The sequence below is a fragment of the Globicephala melas genome, chromosome 2 (assembly GCF_963455315.2).
Source record: "Globicephala melas chromosome 2, mGloMel1.2, whole genome shotgun sequence".
NCBI classification, from domain to species: Eukaryota; Metazoa; Chordata; class Mammalia; order Artiodactyla; family Delphinidae; genus Globicephala; species Globicephala melas.
In genome coordinates, this window is record NC_083315.2 from 27,240,102 (window position 1) to 27,257,863 (window position 17,762).

General features: G+C 42.3%; 1 protein-coding gene across 2 annotated transcripts in view; it reads left to right on the forward strand.

Annotated features, from left to right (window-relative positions):
- Positions 1–15,071: 15,071 nt before the first annotated feature.
- Positions 15,072–17,762, forward strand: part of PITRM1 (pitrilysin metallopeptidase 1) — a 31,494-nt gene continuing 28,803 nt past the window's right edge. For both annotated transcript variants that reach the window (XR_004043989.2, XM_030878320.2), the window contains exons 1-2: positions 15,072–15,160; positions 17,339–17,444. Coding sequence is in view for 1 of the 2 variants with exons in the window: in XM_030878320.2 (XP_030734180.2) it covers positions 15,108–15,160; positions 17,339–17,444 (159 nt within the window). In the remaining variant the exon portion in view is untranslated. The remainder of the gene's footprint in view (positions 15,161–17,338; positions 17,445–17,762) is intronic.

Below are 17,762 nucleotides of genomic sequence, written 5' to 3' on the forward strand. Positions count from 1 at the left end.
ATGTGATTACTTTATAAATTTATTTATTATTTTTGGCTGCATTGGGTCTTTGTTGCTGCATGCGGGCTTTCTCTAGTTGTGGCGAGTGGGAGCTACTCTTCGTTGTGGTCCATGGGCTTCTATTTTGTGGTGGCTTTTCTTGTTGCGGAGCACGGGCTCTAGGTGCGCGGGCTCAGTAGCTGTGGCGCGTGGGCTTAGTTGCTCTGTGGCATGTGGGATCTTCCCGGGCCAGGGCTCCAACCCATGTCCCCTGCACTGACAGGTGGACTCTTAACCACTGTGCCACCAGGGAAGTCCCTATGTGGTTACTTTAGACAAACAAATTAATAAACTCTAATTTATTAGAGTTAGAAGCCTAGTTGATTCTTGGGGCTTCCCTGGTGGCGCAGTGGTTAAGAATCCGCTGCCAATGCAAGGGACATGGGTTCGAGCCCTGGTCTGGGAAGATCCCACATGCTGCGGAGCAGCTAAGCCCGTGCGCCACAACTACTGAGCCTGCACTCTAGAGCCCACGAGCCACAACTACTGAGCCTGCCTGCCACAACTTCTGAAGCCTGCATGCCTAGAGGCCGTACTCCGCAACAAGAGAAGCCACCGCAGTGAGAAGCTGGCGCACCGCAACAAAGAGTAGCCCCCGCTCACCGCAACTAGAGAAAGCCCGCGCACAGTAACGAAGACCCAACACAGTCAAAAATAAATTAATTAATTAATTTTTTTTAAATATTGGTAAGCAATAAGGATCTCTTGTGTGGCACAGGGAAATACAGCCGTTATTTTAAAAAAAAAAGCCTGGTTGATTCTTGCTTTGGAAAATTAAAATCTGTGAGCATCCACATTCTAAACTGCATGTGGAATAAAATTCAGTTTAGAAATGGGGGTACAAGTAAGTGTGCATCCATGTGGATTGAAGTAGAAGGGGCTGTCTTGGGCTAAGGGGATTGATTTGTATTTTTAAAAATAAAGAAACATAATTGAGGAAAAACGAAACAATAGTCATGGGCTAACATAAATTGAAGTGTCAGACTCCATTTTCTACCGTAATAAGGATGAAAACCTGGAGATGGAAATCGCCACAGTATTTTCATGATGTTAACTCTATTTAATTTTACCAAATGTTACCTTAAATATCAAAATGTTAACTCTATTTAATTTTACTCACCTAATATTCAATTCTCATTATAATCTCCAGTCTCCCGGGAGAGGTTTCCCAAGTATGATTTTGTAAAACAGTTCACAATTCACCAAGATATTCAACACAAAATCCAATCTCAAATTAATGTAAGTGCCTGAAATGAATTACCCATGACAAATGGAGAAATGAACCGAGAAATGAATGATGTTCTCTGACCAAAGAGAGCACGGGTGCTGTTGTCAGCCTCCTGCCCCGGACGGAGGAGCTGCCTATGGTGGAGGATGTGTGGGCACCGCTTCTGTCTGCAAGTGAGGGTGTGCGGGCATCACTTTGATCTGCAGGTGAGGGTGCACGGGCACCATTCTATCTGCAGGTGAGGGTGCATGGGCATCGTTCTGTCTGTAGGTGTGGTTCAACTTGTTGCCAAAGTTCAATCCCTTCGTGACTCCCTGTTAGCATATTTTCTCCTCAAAATAATTGCAATTTGAAGAGTTCTTTACTAGTAGGAAAAATGTCTTATGTTAGAAAAGCCAGTGGGAGCTTCCTAGGGCCATTTAAGGCTATTTTTTAATATTCAAAGTTATATTGTGAATCTCTGGATGAGGGTATTCTAAGAGACAAACTGATATTCAGAAGCTCTGACCATGGTGATTCAGGAGAGGCAGCAGAGTGTGAAGGGATAAGTAGTCTGATTGTAGAATGGAATGCTGCACAGCCATTAAAGATTATGACATAGCAGAATATACAAGAGCATAGAAATACTAAGTATGACTGTATCTTTACAAGCATGTACATAGAGAAGTACTGAAGCATATGGGTAGCAGGAAGAGAGGGGTCAGGCTTAGGGGTTGTTATAATTAAAGGAAGTCCCTACGGCTGGGAGAGCCCTGTACGGGTGAAGGGGGAGCCATGGGTGTTTGGGAAAAGACTGTGCTGCGGGAGGGAACAGCAAGCATAGGCCCAGATGCAGGGTGCGTTTAGAGTAGGATACTGATGGACCTATCATGTTATTTTGAAGACCTGGGCTGGTACCAGGAAGTGTGAGCGCAGAGGGCGGCTTTCGATTGTTGCTCAGCTGACAGTCAAGGGCTTACGAGATAAAGACGCGAGACCCAGAAGACAAGCGCCCCCGTGTAGAGGATGTATTTCAGCCTCTGTACCCTCCCCTCTCGACATCCCCCTTTTTTCATGGAATGTTAAGCCACCAGGGTGACGAGAAGAAGCCCTGCCTGAACCATCCTGAGTCCTCACACCCTTGGGTCGGAGAGATGGGCGTGCTGTTTCTTGAGAGCCGGCAGACGGAGCCGCGGCTACGGAAGTCCAATGAGAAACTGTCATCCCAGCAAGAAGGCGCCAGGCTCTGTCCGCCAGCACACACCAGGGAACCTCAAAAACACGAAGTGAGTGAAGATGGGGTGAGGTGTATTTCCAACACCACAGCTAGAAAGCAGTCAGGTCAGAAAATCAACAAATGAATTTTGACTTTGTTTCTCCAGGAGTTTGGGCTGCCAGTAAACGGAGATGGCTTAAAATCGGGAAACTGCCCAAAACCCAAGAACAGAGAGTGCTTCAGAGCACAAAGGCTGCCTGGTCCCGCTTTGCCACTGCTTCTTCAAGTAGGGACTCAGGCTCTGTTCTCTTCCCCCAAGTGAAGAGTGAAAATATCCTTCCGTAGAGTCCAAAAAAGTTCTAAGAAATGAGTTAATTGCTTGAATCTTTGGCCTATTCCTTAACCAGTTTCTGTAGCTGGCGGCACAGAACGCTCTGGCAGGCCTCAGTGAGGAGCTGGATGAGTCCGTGCAGAGCAGGGCTGGAGGCCGTTGGGGGAGTTCACGGATGCCCTGGAAGCCAGTAGCGCAAGACTCACTCCTCCATCGTGAGGCACTGCTTATCATTTGTTTATTGTAAAAGCACATAAAGCACAATAGGAATTCCTTGTGGTTCTAAACTCCCTGTTACTTTTCATTTATTTACAGCGACCATGGCTTGTCCTTTTAACAGTGCCAGCCAAGCAGGCTGAAGTGGTTCTAAGTGTGAATAACTGCCATGAAAGCAATTTCAGTGAAAATAAATAAACCGGGTAAAAGAGTATTTATGCAAAAGCAAGATCCTTGCCACAGAAACGGTGAAATTTAAGGAAAAGTCACCACCTAGTGGCTGCCTCTGTTCACACCGTTGCTGAAAACCAAATTGAAGGCTTTGGGAAGACAGCTCTGTTGGCGAGGAAATTATTTTATCTTTTCCGTGGATGAGAGTCATTTCCAGGTGGCTGAGGGACCCTGGAAGATGTGTCTCTGACTGCACTGAAATCAGTCCTCCAAATCACTACTTCCCCAACTACCTGTGATGAAGGACAAGTTTTGTTTTTTTCAAGTGTCCAATCCTGATGGGCTGATACTTTTCTAAAATTAAAAAAGGAATTATTTTAAAAGGGCAAAATAAATACGGAAGAGGAATCTTGAATTTTTAATATTAGATTTAAAGAAACGTTTCTGAGTTAGAATGTCATAAAAGCTTCTAAACTTACGAAACTCAATTTCTACACTTAATTTCTTCAGTTTCTAATCTCTTAATTTCAGAATGTTAACTTCTAAACTCTCAGGTTTTGAATTTACCTCATTTCAGACCAGAAGCAGCTGCTCACGGAGCACCGTGAGTAGCCCAGAACGCGACACCTCTTTGCAGTGATTTGAACTTGGCAGAGCATGGGGGAGGTTCGGGCTTTAACTCTGTCATGTCAATTTCATGAAAGTTACATAATTATATTTCATATCGTTAGAGACCAGGCCTACTGAATAAGAATAAATTAAAATTTTGAATTCCAGTTTTATTTCACATAATGATTGATCATGAACAAGCCATTGAATCCTAACCTGGTTTTCCAATTAAGTAAATTTATCTATAATCACTGCATATTGATTTGGAGGCTAAGTCTTTGCAAAGCAATGCATGAACTCTGTTGGAATTCACTTAGAAGATTGTAAGGCAATTAATCAGCTCACCAAGTAGTTGATCCGAATCATTTATAATGACAACTAAGACAGCAGGCTCACCTGGTTCACCTTTAACATATATTGTGTTCTCTGAATATTAGGTTTAATGTTCCCCTTATAATATTCTAAGAATTTGAATATTCAAAATGTCTTCTAAATGCCAGAATCTGTTTAAATCATTTATATATAATTTATGTTGAAAAAGAAAAATCTAAATGAGATACTTTAATTCAATGGTTAGATTATCTGATACAAATGAATAATAAACACACAACAATGAGCTTGATGGTCCATGTGATGGAATTAGTAGGGAAAATTACATATTTACTCCTAGTGGGAAAAAATGTACTGATTCTGGATAGTTTTCTAAATATGCCCTTCTGTAGTATCACACAATTAACAGCATAACTGTAGTGTGAGAGAATAATTCAGAAGCTTTGGTAAAGGTACTTATTAAGTGGACAATGTCCTGAGAAACGGAAGTGCTGGAAGAAAGGGTGAAAACAATGAACGGTGAACAGCTTTACTCTTTTTATCAGAGTGATAAATAAAATTATTATGAGAACTATTTGTGGGACACTTTGATGAGCGCTTCAGATACGTTATCTCCTTAAATTTTAGCTAAATCCCATGAGATGAGTTCCATTATGATCAGCCCCCGTTTCATTTCACAAAGGAGAGTAGTTTTATGTGATGTGAGTTAAAGGGCTAATCATACATCCTGACAAGTCCAGGGTAATCTATTCCTCTGAGTTAATTGAAACAATCTCTAAAATATCAATTTCCAAGTTAAATATTTCCAAGCTAAGAAATCTGTTTATCATTTGTAAAGAAACAACAGATTATAAACTCTTGTGTTCTGTTTTTATGTATTTTAAAGTGACATTTCTTTACTAAGGAGTAGACCCTTTAAGAAATCTGTTTAGAGTAAGTTAGATGATTAGAATGACAATTATCATTATAATGGTAGTAATTGGTAATGTCAATTTTAAAGCTTTTACAGTACCATTTATTCAGTTCCTACTATGAAAAAGATGCTATGCTAAGTATTTTATATTTTCTATGAGGTAGGTGATATTGTCTATTACAGAAAATTGATATTTAAAGAATTTAGGTCATGTGCTGAAGGTCAAATGGCTCTAAGTGGTGGGACAGAGATCTAAATCCAGACGTTTCTAACTACAAAACTGTATTCAATACAACAGCTTCCTCTCAACTTAAAGGATAATCCTCAGCAATTTGATGGAAATTATATTTTATGTAGGTTGAAGTCAGATGAAGAACTCTTATGGGAGTAAAGGCCGTGTGATAGAATTGAGGAACAAAGATGCCTCTTTTCTGTCTGAAGGGAAACAGGAGAGAGAAAGTGAGCGACAGAGAAGAAGTGATCTCCTCTGCAAAGCAGAGGCTGTAGAGGTAGGAATTACTCACAACCCAGGTGGTGTTCTCAGGGATTGGCCAAAACAGCCACTAACAACAGAAAACACTAAGCACTGTCCACATTCTAGAAATGGCATTAGGCACGGGTGACATGAATATAAATTATGCACCACCCCTGCCTTCAAGGATCCCCCAGACAAATGAATGAATATCGTTCTTTCCCGGGAAAATTAATGCAGAAAATCAGAAACTGTGAGTAGCACACCTTAAATTCATCCAGGAAAGGAACTGGGTAGAAGCCTGAGGCTTTTCTGTTTGATGTTTTCTATTAATCTGTTGGAAAGCATATCGATGGCAATTGTACACATTCTTATTCATTGTTATTACTGAAGTAATATACAGTTCTGAAAAAAATAACCAGTTCAGAAAGGTGTAAAGTGAAAGGAAAATGTTCTCTGATCCCCACATTTCACGTCTACTCCTTTTAGATAACCATTATTCATGGATTTGTATGTTTCCAGATTTTTTTTTACTTTTTTTTTTTTTTTTTTTTTAGCGGTACGCGTGCCTCTCACTGTTGTGGCCTCTCCCATTGCGGAGCACAGGCTCCGGACGCGCAGGCTCAGCGGCCATGGCTCACGGGCCCAGCCACTCCGCGGCAAGTGGGATCTTCCCGGACCGGGGCACGAACCCGCGTCCCCTGCATCGGCAGGCAGACTCTCAACCACCACGCCACCAGGTAAGCCCTTCCAGACGTTTTTGATTGCTGTGAGGTCTGTGTCTGTTCCTATATTTTTATTTTAACCATTTTTATTTTTATAAAGGATCATACTGATGGTTTCTCAGAAAAGTAAAAATAGAATTACCATACAATCCAGCAATTCTACTTCTGGGCACGTACCCCAAAGAATTGAGAGCAGAGACTCAAACAGATATTTGCATACCCATGTTCACAGCAGTGTTATTCACAATAACCAAAGGTGGAAGCAACCCAAGTATCCATGGACAGGGTAGTGGATAAACAAAATAAAGTAAATACAGACAATTATTAGCCTTAAAAAGGAAGGAAATCATGACATTCTACAACATGGATGAACCCTGAGGACATAATGCTAATTACAATAAGCCAGATGCAGAGGGATGAGTATTGTATGATTTCATTCGTATCAGGTACTCATAGAGTCATCAAGATCATAGAGACAGAAGCAGATGGTGGGTACCAGAGGCTGGGGGAGGGAGAATCAGGAGTCGCTATTTAATGGGGACAGAGTTTCAGTTGGGGGAAGATGAAAAAGTCCTGGAGATGGATGGTGGTGATGGTTACACACAGTGTGCGTGTACTTAATGCCACATAATGTACACTTAAAAGTGGTTAAAATGGTCAATTTTAGGTTATGTATATTGTGTCACAATTAAAAGTTAATTTAGGGCTTCCCTGGTGGCACAGAGGTTGAGAGTCCGCCTGTCGATGCAGGGGACACGGGTTTGTGCCCCAGTCCGGGAAGATCCCACATGCCGCGGAGTGGCTGGGCCCATGAGCCACGGCCGCTGATCCTGCGCGTCTGGAGCCTGTCCTCCGCAACAGGAGAGGCCACAACAGTGAGAGGCCCGCGTACCGCAAAAAAAAAAAAAGTTAATTTAAAAAAGTAAAGATACTTTTCGCAAGTTGCAATGTTTACATAACACAGTGGATTGGCCATCTTGTCGTGTGGGCACAGGGAGCCCTGTCCCATTGTTATTGTAGGAGGATATTGAACGGGTTTTGTCTCCTGAGAATCTGTAGGAGAGTGTCTATCCCATGTCAGGGAGACGACACGCCCCCCCTCCCCCCAGCAGGAGCTTGATGGAGGTTCCATTAGAGGAACATAAAATAACCTGTTGGAGGACATTTAGGCGTATCTGCATTTACAGCTTCCCTGCACGTATATTTTTCTGCAATCTTTTGTGAATATATGCACGTGGTAAGCTGTGAGAGGTAAAACTGCCACTCTCAGGAATGTGTATTATTTTACCATTTGAGTAACATGCCAAGTACTGCTCTAAAATATTCCTAGCAATTGATATTCCCACCAAATTATGTGGGAGTAGTTACTCGAGACAGCAACCGTTTTCAAACCTTAAATCTTTGCCAACTGGATTGGTTAAAAATGGTTTCACATTTTAATTTTCTTAGTTCTGAGGCTGAGGGTCTTTCTTTTTTGTTGGTCATTTGTAATTCTGTTTTTGAACCAACTCTCCTAATTTTTTGATTGGCATTTTTCTAAGAGATTTGTAAGAATTATTTGTATACTAAGGCCTTTTTCTGTCATGAGATTTGTAAATTTTTTTTATGGTTTGTTGGTCTTTTGTTTGTAATGATACTTTTGTTGCACACATATTTGAGAATTTTTACTGACAAATATACCAGTTTTTTTCTTTACGGATTCTAGATTTTTATACCATACTTATAAATAATTCATAAATTATGTTTTACATTTACTCATCTTTTATGTTTTTATGAGCCCATTTTATATGAAACGCATTGATCTATCTGGAATCTCTTTTGGTGTAAAGAATGGGTCAGTATTGAACTGATTTATCTCAACTTCGTTTCTTAAACAATCTTTTCCTCAATGATTTAAAATGCTTCCTTTATCGTATATGAAATTCCATATGTTCTGGGTCTGTTTCTGGACACAGTATTCTGGGTCCCTGAGATCAATCTGTCTTTCCCCTCTTGAGCAGTAGCCATCTATGCTGGTTTTCTAGGGTCGCAGGGGGACAAATACAACACCCTGGGGTCTTAAACAACAGTCATTCATTGTGTCTCAGTCCTGGAGGCTGGAAGTTCGAGATCAAGGTGTCGGCAGGGCTGGATTCTCTGGAGGCCTCTCTTCTTGGCCTGTAGACGCTTTCTCCCTGTGTCCTCACATGGTCGTCCCTCTGTGTGTGTCTGTGTTTTCATCTTTTAAGGGTACCAGTCAACTTGGATTAGGTCCCACTCACCCTAAACAATTTTATGTTAATCACCTCATTAAAGACCCCATCTCTAAGCACAGTTACATACTGAGGTCCCGGGGCGTCAGGGCTTTACAATATGCATGGGTGGGGGGGACACAATTCAGCTTCTAACAGCATCTCATAACCATAGACAAAAGATGGGTCCAGCAGAAGCTAAAATCAGTTAGAATATAAATTCCTGTCTGTTTAATCCGTGGTGACTTGGGTCATTTTCCACTTTCAAAGCACTACTAAATGATCACAAATAGATAGTCCAACTTTTAGTTTCCCTAGAAATACATTGGACAAGAACACAAGGGTAGCAATGGGCCCATGAGTCACAGCAGACAGAATCGGCTTCCAGCTTATCTCTTAGGACCAGATTCCCCCCCTGCACACCATACACTTGCGGGGAAGCAGCACAGTGGAGAAGGACGTGCCAAAATCCCTCAGCAGCCTGTGCTTTGCCTCTGACCAACTTCTTTCTGCTCCAGTCACTGAACCTTAGTTCTCTCTCTCCTTGGACGTGGATTTCACATTGGAATGTAGTCCTTCCCAACTTTGTATTTTCAAAGTCAGGTGCCCTCAAGACCCTCACAATAGAAATAAGACCAGTTCTGCTCTTCCCACTCTGGGAATATTATCAGTATTCCCCAAATTTGATATTATTTAATATTTGATAATTATCAGTTCCCCAATTGATAATATAGATAACATTATCAATATTATTGATACAAAAGTAATTTTAATGATTAGTACGTTAAGAGATCTGTTGAAATCAATCTATTTGAATGATGATATGGTCTCTGAGTTTAAAACAGGACCAATTGAGAATTAATTAAAAACAGCTTTTCCCCCATTGAGCTTTTTATTGTATAAGTATGCTGTTGCCTCTGGCTTGTTTCCAGTAAAAAGCCATCTCACTAATGAATATTTATTTCACTGACACAAACAATAATACATTAAAATGTTGTATAAATGCTATCATGTGTATTCTTTTCCATCCTCCTACCTGCAATAGTACTCATCTATTCTTTCTCTGACAGATATTTGTGTCAAAGCTCCAAAAAGTGATGTGTGAAAATTCAATTACAATATATTTTTTTCTATTTCTGGTGTGTTAAAGTTCCCCCTTCATACAAGTAAGGTAGAATATTGTAGAATGTTTTGCTGAGAAAAACAACAATTTTGGAATAAACTTCACATTTGTTTCATGAAATAATGATTTTGACCAGTAAATAAAGTCAGGAAAGAAGCTCCGTGGAAAAACAAAAAAGTGAATGGATATCAACAGACTGCCTCTTTTTAGGAATAGAAACCCGACAATTTTGTTCTCACATATCAACAACAGATTAGTAAGACATTAATTTTTACAACTAAATTTTTTTTTAAAGACTTCTGGCATTTCATAATATAGGAGGTGATTTATTTTAACATTGTAGTAGGTAGCATAATGGCCCCAAAACATGCCACTTCCCAATCCCTGGAACCTGTGAGTCTGTTGTGATTTGTGGCAAAGGGGAATTAAGGTTGTCAATCAGATGACCTTAAAATAAGGAGATTATTTTGGATTGTCTGGGTGGGCCCAGTGTAATTACAAGGGTCTTTAGATAGGGAAAAGGGAGGCAGAAGCATCAGATCCAGAGAAATGGCATCGGAAGAAAGACTTGGACCAGCCATTGCTGCCTTTGAAGTTGAAAAGAAGGTGCCATGAGTCAAGGAATGTGGGCATCCTCTAGAAGCTGGAACAGGCAAGAAAAAGGATTCTCCCCAAAGCCTCCAGAAGAAACACGCCCCTGCTGACACCCTGATTTTAGCCCAGCTAGACCAAAGATCCCATAAAAGTAGGGGTCATGTCTTTAATCTCTGCCTGAAGAGGTAATTTGTAAAAATTTACCCAAAATTTAGCAGCAGAAAAGTATGCAGCCTGTCCTAGGAGCTCAAAAAAATTTTATCCAACAAGAGAGTGATTATGAACACATTGCACTCCTACCTTGGAAAGCGATTACAAAATTATTATAAAGTGTTACAAGTATTGTAAAATGATTTATCACATAAAGCAAGTAATTCATGACCATGGAGCAGAAAAAAGGTCAGACATGGAGCCTTGAACTGGATGGTTCTGTGTTGTAACCAACTGAGTAAACCGTGGTTTAGTTTTACAAGTTAACAAATCGTTCACAAGGAAACAGTAGCTTTTGAGTTGCTGTTAAAACATCTGAAACATATAAAATGATTAAAAGTTGAGTAATGGCTACCCTTAGAAAAGAAACATTTGAAGAGAATAAATGTTGTCTTTGGAAGTTTCTAGGTTATATTTTTTTCCCTCTTCATTTTCTCATTTCCACCTGGCGATGAACCCTTTGCCCATATCCTTTGACATTCTTTCTGTATCCCCTGTCAGTCATGTTCCTTACACATGGTCAAGAAAAGTCATTCACTCTCAGTGTGATTTTAAGAAAATGGGTGTTGCATTTCAAGCATTTTGCTGAATTTGGCACATAATTTTCTCCCACTGCGGTATTTCAGGCATCAGTGCTTGCATGCTGAGGACGATGGGGTGGGAGGGAAGGTCCTTCCTCTGCCTCGACTCCAACTTAAAATTGTACCATGAGTCAGGGGGCCAACCTAATGACTCATTCTGCGGGCATTTTAATCTTCAGGATTTTTCTATTACAGGGAGCAGAAACAAAATTCAAACTACATGTATTAAAAGCATAAGTGAGAAAAGTAAAACTTTTAAGCCCTTAGAAGAAGTATAATATCATTGTGGCCTTGAGGTATGTACAAAGTGATTTGAAGTAGCAATTCCACTTTTTTCCCATGTAATTTACAAGATTTATTGAATCTGTTCTCCAGTGCCCTAGGTGTCTATTCCTGGCTTTTTCTAGATTCTTTCAGCCTCTTTGCCTCTCTCTCCCTCTGTGTTAATACACACTATCTTATTTGCTATAGCTTTGTAGACTTAATAAGTCTAAAAGTCCTTGATAAGACTTTTTAAAATTCCTGCTAAAATAAGTTTCCCACACTGTGCTTCAAAATTGCTTTGCCTGTTCTTTAGTCTTTTCTCCTTCATCTCTGTCTTAGGATCACCTTGTGCTCCTAATCTGTTGGGATTTTTATCAGAATTGCATTGCATTTTTGGAGGGGAATGACATCCTTATCATACTGAGCTTCCTGTCCATGGAAACAGAACCCCTTGCCCTTTATTTAGGTCTTTGTTAAATGCCTTTTGCTAAAGTGTTATATTAGGTTCAAAATTAAGATCTCCTTTTTGACTCATTCCACTCAAATGCAAGTGTATTTTCCCCACTCAAGTGAGAGCTTCAGCGTGCATCCGGATTTTTTTTTTTTTTTTACTAATTTGTGCTGGATAGATAGACATAGATGTAGATATAGATATATGAAAGATAATACATATCACTATTTCTACTATCTGTGTAGTATTTAATTATATAAATGTGTTACATTTTATTTAAGAAAACCCCTCTTGGTAGACTTGTATGTTGTTCAATATTTGTTGTAGTCAGAAAGTGCTGAGGGAACATTATTTATACATCATTGTGCCCATGTGAGAATATAGCTGTAGGGTAATTTTCATGAAGTGAAATTTCTGGTGAATGAGTACATGCATTTAAAATATGCATAAATGATGCCAAAGTGCTTTCCAAAAGGTAAATATATATAGTATAGCTCCCAGAGCATAAAAATACCTGATCCCTGTAATTTCACAGACCTCACTAGCCTTGAGTTTTATCAAACTGTTACATTTGATAGATAATATCTCATTGTTATTTTAATGTACCTTTTCTTAACCATTAATCCTGGCCTTTTTGTCCCATAGTTATATGTAAATTTGTAAAGTTTTTTTTTTAAGTATTATTATTAAGGATTTTAGCCAAGAGGAATCTCAACAACATCTTAGGTTTTCTAAAACAACTACTTAAAACACCCAAAGTTAAACTAATTTCAGGGGAAGAGGTGATGTGCATCAGAGGTGGACATCAGGGAATGTACCTAGAAGTAGAAATGAAATCAAAATCTGCGAAATTATGTGAATTTCTGAATGGGTCATTTTAAACAGACAAAACAGAAGACTGAAGTCAGTGTGTGACCAACGTCAAAATTAAGACCTAAGATGACAAAACTATAGGACCTTAGGGTTGAAAGTCAACTGAGAGAAAATTGGGACCTCTTTCTCTACAGACAATCCCGGTTTTACAAGCTCAACAGAAAGATGAAATGCTTTATGCAAACTTATCGGTAGAAATATTCAGTGGCTGCAAACAGGTGACACAGAATAAACATTTATTGAGTGAAAAAAAATAAAAGAGTGCTAGGATTGCAGTTTGGGTTTTAGTCTGAGGCTGTTTCCCCTTATTTCATGTTATCAGCACTGAGTCCGTTAACATTTTATACCTTTCCTTCATGCCAACTTTGGAGACACTTACTTTGCATTTCCAGCAGTCATCACTTGATTGCTGTTTATGAAGGATTCAGAAATAAGGAATTTGCAAAAGCATGCATTTTATCGATGACATGAAATCCTGAAAACAACATATTCAGTTAAACTACTTCATATTTTTCTTCTGGAGGTAAAAGAACCATGACATCTTGGTATTAGTTTGCTAGGGATTTGTAACAAAGTACCACAAACTGGGTGGCTTAGCACAGCAGAAATTTACTGTCTCATCATTCCGGAGTCCAGAATTTGGAGATCAAGGTATTGGCAGATTGGTTCATTTTGAGGCTGTGAGGGAGAATCTGTTCATAGCTCTCTCCCAGCTTCTGGTGTTGCTGGTAATCCTTAGGTACCTTGGCTTGTAGAAGCATCACCTCAATCTTTGCCTTCATCTTCACGTGGTCTTTTCCTGTGTGTGTCAAGGTGCTTAACTATCCCCTTTTAAAAGGACACCAGTCATATTGGATTATCATTTTAACTCGTTTACCTCAGTACAAACCCTATTTCTGAATGAGGCCACATTCTGAGGTTCTGGGGGTTCAGACTTCAACATATCTTTTTGGGGAGACACAATTCTACACATGACACTCCGACATTCGCTTGATTGCCTTTCTATGTCCCAGGCACAGTCTATTCTGAGAATGCTCACTTGCTAATCTTACTAACACAACGTTTCATTATAACATAGGATTTGTTTTTGTAACAAGATATTGCATAGACAATTTTTGATGTTTCTTTTCTACCTTGCAAAGATTTGTGTTAATGTAAATTGAGATTACATATGAATGTTAATATTATGTTGGTGCTGCTAAACATAATTATGTATAAATTCTTAGTGTGTATGTGTGGGTCAGCCATCAGTGAGGTTTATCCTGTGGAAACATTCTACTAAGTGGCAATTACTGGATTTATGTAGCATTTATTCTTCAGAGATCAAAATTCTAGAACCTTCCAGTGCCTCAGTTTCCTGCACAATCACATCAGGGTTAATAACACCCAACTGTCTCCCCCAAGATCACAGAGATGTTGTGGGTCTAACATTTATCACCCAAATTCTCATCAGAGGAAAGGTATTTGCACGGAGTATGTTTGTGTCCGTACCTTCTCATCATTACCCTTGTTTGTCCTGGTTCAGCTGGATTCTCCTCTGAATAAGTGGTTAACTGCAGACTCCTCTGCATCGTGGAGAGGTTTTTGTAGGCTTTGGTGACTTTTCCTTGCCTTATTACCCTTTACGTTGCTGTCAACGCGTTTCGTGTTCAAATCAATTGCACCTGGCTACTTAGCGTTCTTTCTTTAGAACCTGGAGGAAAGGTCAGGGAGATATGAGTCCCTTTGAAGTCCCGGGATGGGGGAGGGGGTGGGTGGGATGCGGAAGTCCAGAGAATGGAGGAAACAAAAGCTCTGAGGTCGGACTCGGGTCCTGCCTTCTTCCAAGTCCCTCCCATACCGTGCCCAGGTGTGTTTAATCCCAAATGCCCTTGACAGCCCACAGCCGCCTGCCGGCCCACCCACTCATGCTCTGCCCTCCTGGAGCCACTCCCTTAGGTTCGAGTAGGCCACGTGTGTAGTCCCCCCAGGCACGAAATGCCGGTGGGGAGCTGCCCTGCGGTTTGCTGTGGGTATTCTGGTTGGGACCGTTCGTAAGTAAGAGCATGACATCGTGGAATTGTGGCCGTGGAAAGCAGGTGATGCAGTCCTCGAACCTTATCCACGAAGCTACACAGCCCGGGGCTAGGACACCCGAAAGGAGCCTGAAGCTGGACGCCCTTCTGACTTCACTGCCCGAGACCTGCTAACGGACGCCTGAGTACGCACAACCTCCATTCCGGAGACCAGCGCCCACCTGTGGCCAGAGGACCACGCAATTCACCTGGCTCAGCGTAAGTCCGCCCCTCCCCTGCACACGCCCGCCCCTCCCCTGCACACGCCCGCCCCTCCCTACGCCTGCCCGTGGCTCTCAGCCCCGCCTCTCCGTCGCCTCGCCCTCCCCGCCCTCGAGTCCCGCCCAGCCTAGCGGGGCCCGCCCCCTTCCTCGCCAGCCTATTGAAGGAGCCGTCGCCTTGCGCACTGACCAATACGGTGGCGGCCGGCTCGTCCCGCCCCGCGCCGTGCGTCGGGTTAAGTGGGGTCACGGCCGGCGGTGCGCCGGTCACAAGCCATGTGGCGCAGCGGGTGCACAGCCAGGGTTTTGCTGCGGAGGCTGAACGGCCGGTGAGAGGCGGCGGGGGGGAGGAGAGGGGGAAGTTTATGGGGAGCGAGGAAACGGAAGGGAAAGTGAAGCGGGGAGGGAAGGTGGGCGGCGAGGGCGCCGGGAGCCCGGCGGGCGGGCGGGTGCTGGAGGCCTCGGGGTCTCTCTCTGGTCCGGGGTGCCGCACCTCACCTCCTTGTTCTGGGGCTCCCGGGGTCCCTCCGCCTCGGGACTCCTCTGCTGCGGCCTCCTGCACCCCCGGCCCCCTCGTCTGGTGGCTCGTGCACCCCGGGGCCCCTCGCCCGGGACCTCTCGCTCCGAGAGCCCGTCGGGATGGCAGAGCATCCCTTCCAGTCGCCTCCCCCAGAGGAAGGGAGTTCCTGTCCAGTTACCAGGGTTGGGGTGCTGCAGCCAGGAAAGACTGGGGTACAGCCGTGGAGGACCCGGCCTGACCCCTCTCACTCCGGGCCTCCCAGAGCGGTGGCCCTGCGTGCAGGCTGTCGGGGCTTTTGAGGTGAAGACTGTCGTTGGTGTGGATTTTAACGCGAGAATGAAAGTAGGCGGCAGTTACGGGTCTCATTAGGCGTTAGCTCCATTCCCCTGTGTGTAGTTGTGGGCAGGGAGGCCTCAGGCTCCGCACCTGCGCTTACTTACCTGCGGCCTTGATGAGAGTGGCGCCTCCGGGAGTGGAGGAGCATTGTGTTTAATGAGAAGGTTTATGGAAAAAGAGTGTGTTTAGCTGCAAACCATGAATAAGTATCATGTCTTTTGAGTTTGTAAAATAGGACAATATTTTACTTTTTAAACAAAGATGAATTGTTTAGTTTCATGCTAATTCACAGAATCTTGTTGAGTTTGTAAAATATTGCAACATTTTACGTTTTAAAGAAAGATGAGTTGTTTAGTGTCACGCTAATTCACAGAATCTTGTTGAGTTTGTGGTGGAGTTTAGTTGCTGTTAGCCCAGGGGAGGGAGCAGGGGGGTGTCTGTTGTTGGGCTGCCCTTATTGGTGTTTTGGGTTAAAATCCTCTATCTCATAATTCTAAGAGTGGCTAAATCGGGGAGGGAAATGTTGGTTGTTTATAGAACATCCCCGTACTATTGCCTGATATTGAATGAGTCAGTGTATTGTGTGCTTATCTTATATAAAAGAAATATTTTTGGGATACACCGTTAATGTAGAAAACACCATAAAACGTATAATGCAGGTGAGACAAAAATTATTTAAAAATAAGCTGTGTCACCATTACCCAGTTTAAGATTGCTCCTTACCCGTCATACATCATAATTCTCCTCCCTCTTAAATGAAATTGCCCTTCTGGTTTACAGAAATAACCTCCTTATTTTTCTTTGTGTTTTTACCATCCATCAATACTCCCACGCTATAGCGTTACCTGATTGAACAGTACCTGTTTAGACTAATATTGTGTCTGTCCTTTGTAATTTTTTTTGGTTTAGCATCATGTGCCCACATCTTTGATACATGTAGTTGTAGTCCATTAATTCTTAGGACTAAGTTTATCAACTAAATAGTCCACAATTTATGTGTTCTCTGTTGCTGGACATCTGGGCCGCTGGGGTTTGGGGCTCTTGGGAATGGTGTATGTGGGTGTGTGGGTGGGTGGGTGGGTGGGTGGGTGTGGGTGTGGGTGTGTGTGTGTGCATGCGCGTACGGGCGCGCGCGCGCCAGGGCATGAGCGCAGGTCTCCAGGGCACATACATCCAGGGGAATGAACTGCTAATCTGAATAAGGCCAGTGCTCTTCCGCAGTCTCCATTCAGTGTGCACACCCAGTGGCTGTGTGTGACTCCCTGGTAATAACTAGACTTCCTGGTTTTCACCCATTTGGTAGGTACGTAATGGGACTTTATTGTAGACTCAGTTTATTGGCATACTGTGATTTTGACATGAGTTGTTTTTTACACAAGGGAAGTGGGTGTCGTAATTGTATTATAGTTATTTATGGACATGTACAAATAAAAGGTTTTCAGCATTTATTTATTAGTTGACGTTGCATGAGTTGAGATAAAACTGAAAGAACTTTAATGGAAATTTCCTGGAATGTGTTTGTTTAGAAGATGCAGGTTTTCATTTTTCTTTGAATTCTTTATCCCATGACAACGTTTTCATTATGTTGCTGAATTATGTTAGCCAATCTCCCTGCAAATCATGTAACTTTGATTATTTTCCTTAAACATAGCACCGCCAGCCTCGGAGCATGGAGGTGGGCGAGCACCATGGCCTGTGAGAGGGCGCTGCTGCGGTACCGGGTCGGAGAGAAGATCCATGGCTTCACTGTCAGCCAGGTAGGTCCTGTGTGCTCTTCCTGTGTCAGGTCCCAGAGCAGAGACCGCAGGGGTTTTCATCTTTGTCTCCAGGCCCTGGCTTCCTCCTGTTTCACAGCAGGTGCTCAAAGGAGCGTAGTTTTGCAAATGAAGGGATTTTCTGACTCTTAAATGAGTACAAATCCCTAACGCCTTCCCTGAATCCCTAGACGTCTAACATCTTTTCAGAGCTCAGAAAGTAAATGAACTCATTTTTGTTTCTGCATCAGTCGTGACCGGTAATGAAGACTGAAGGCCCCACATCTATTCAGGTCAAGTTTCACCATCGGCTGAGTTTGC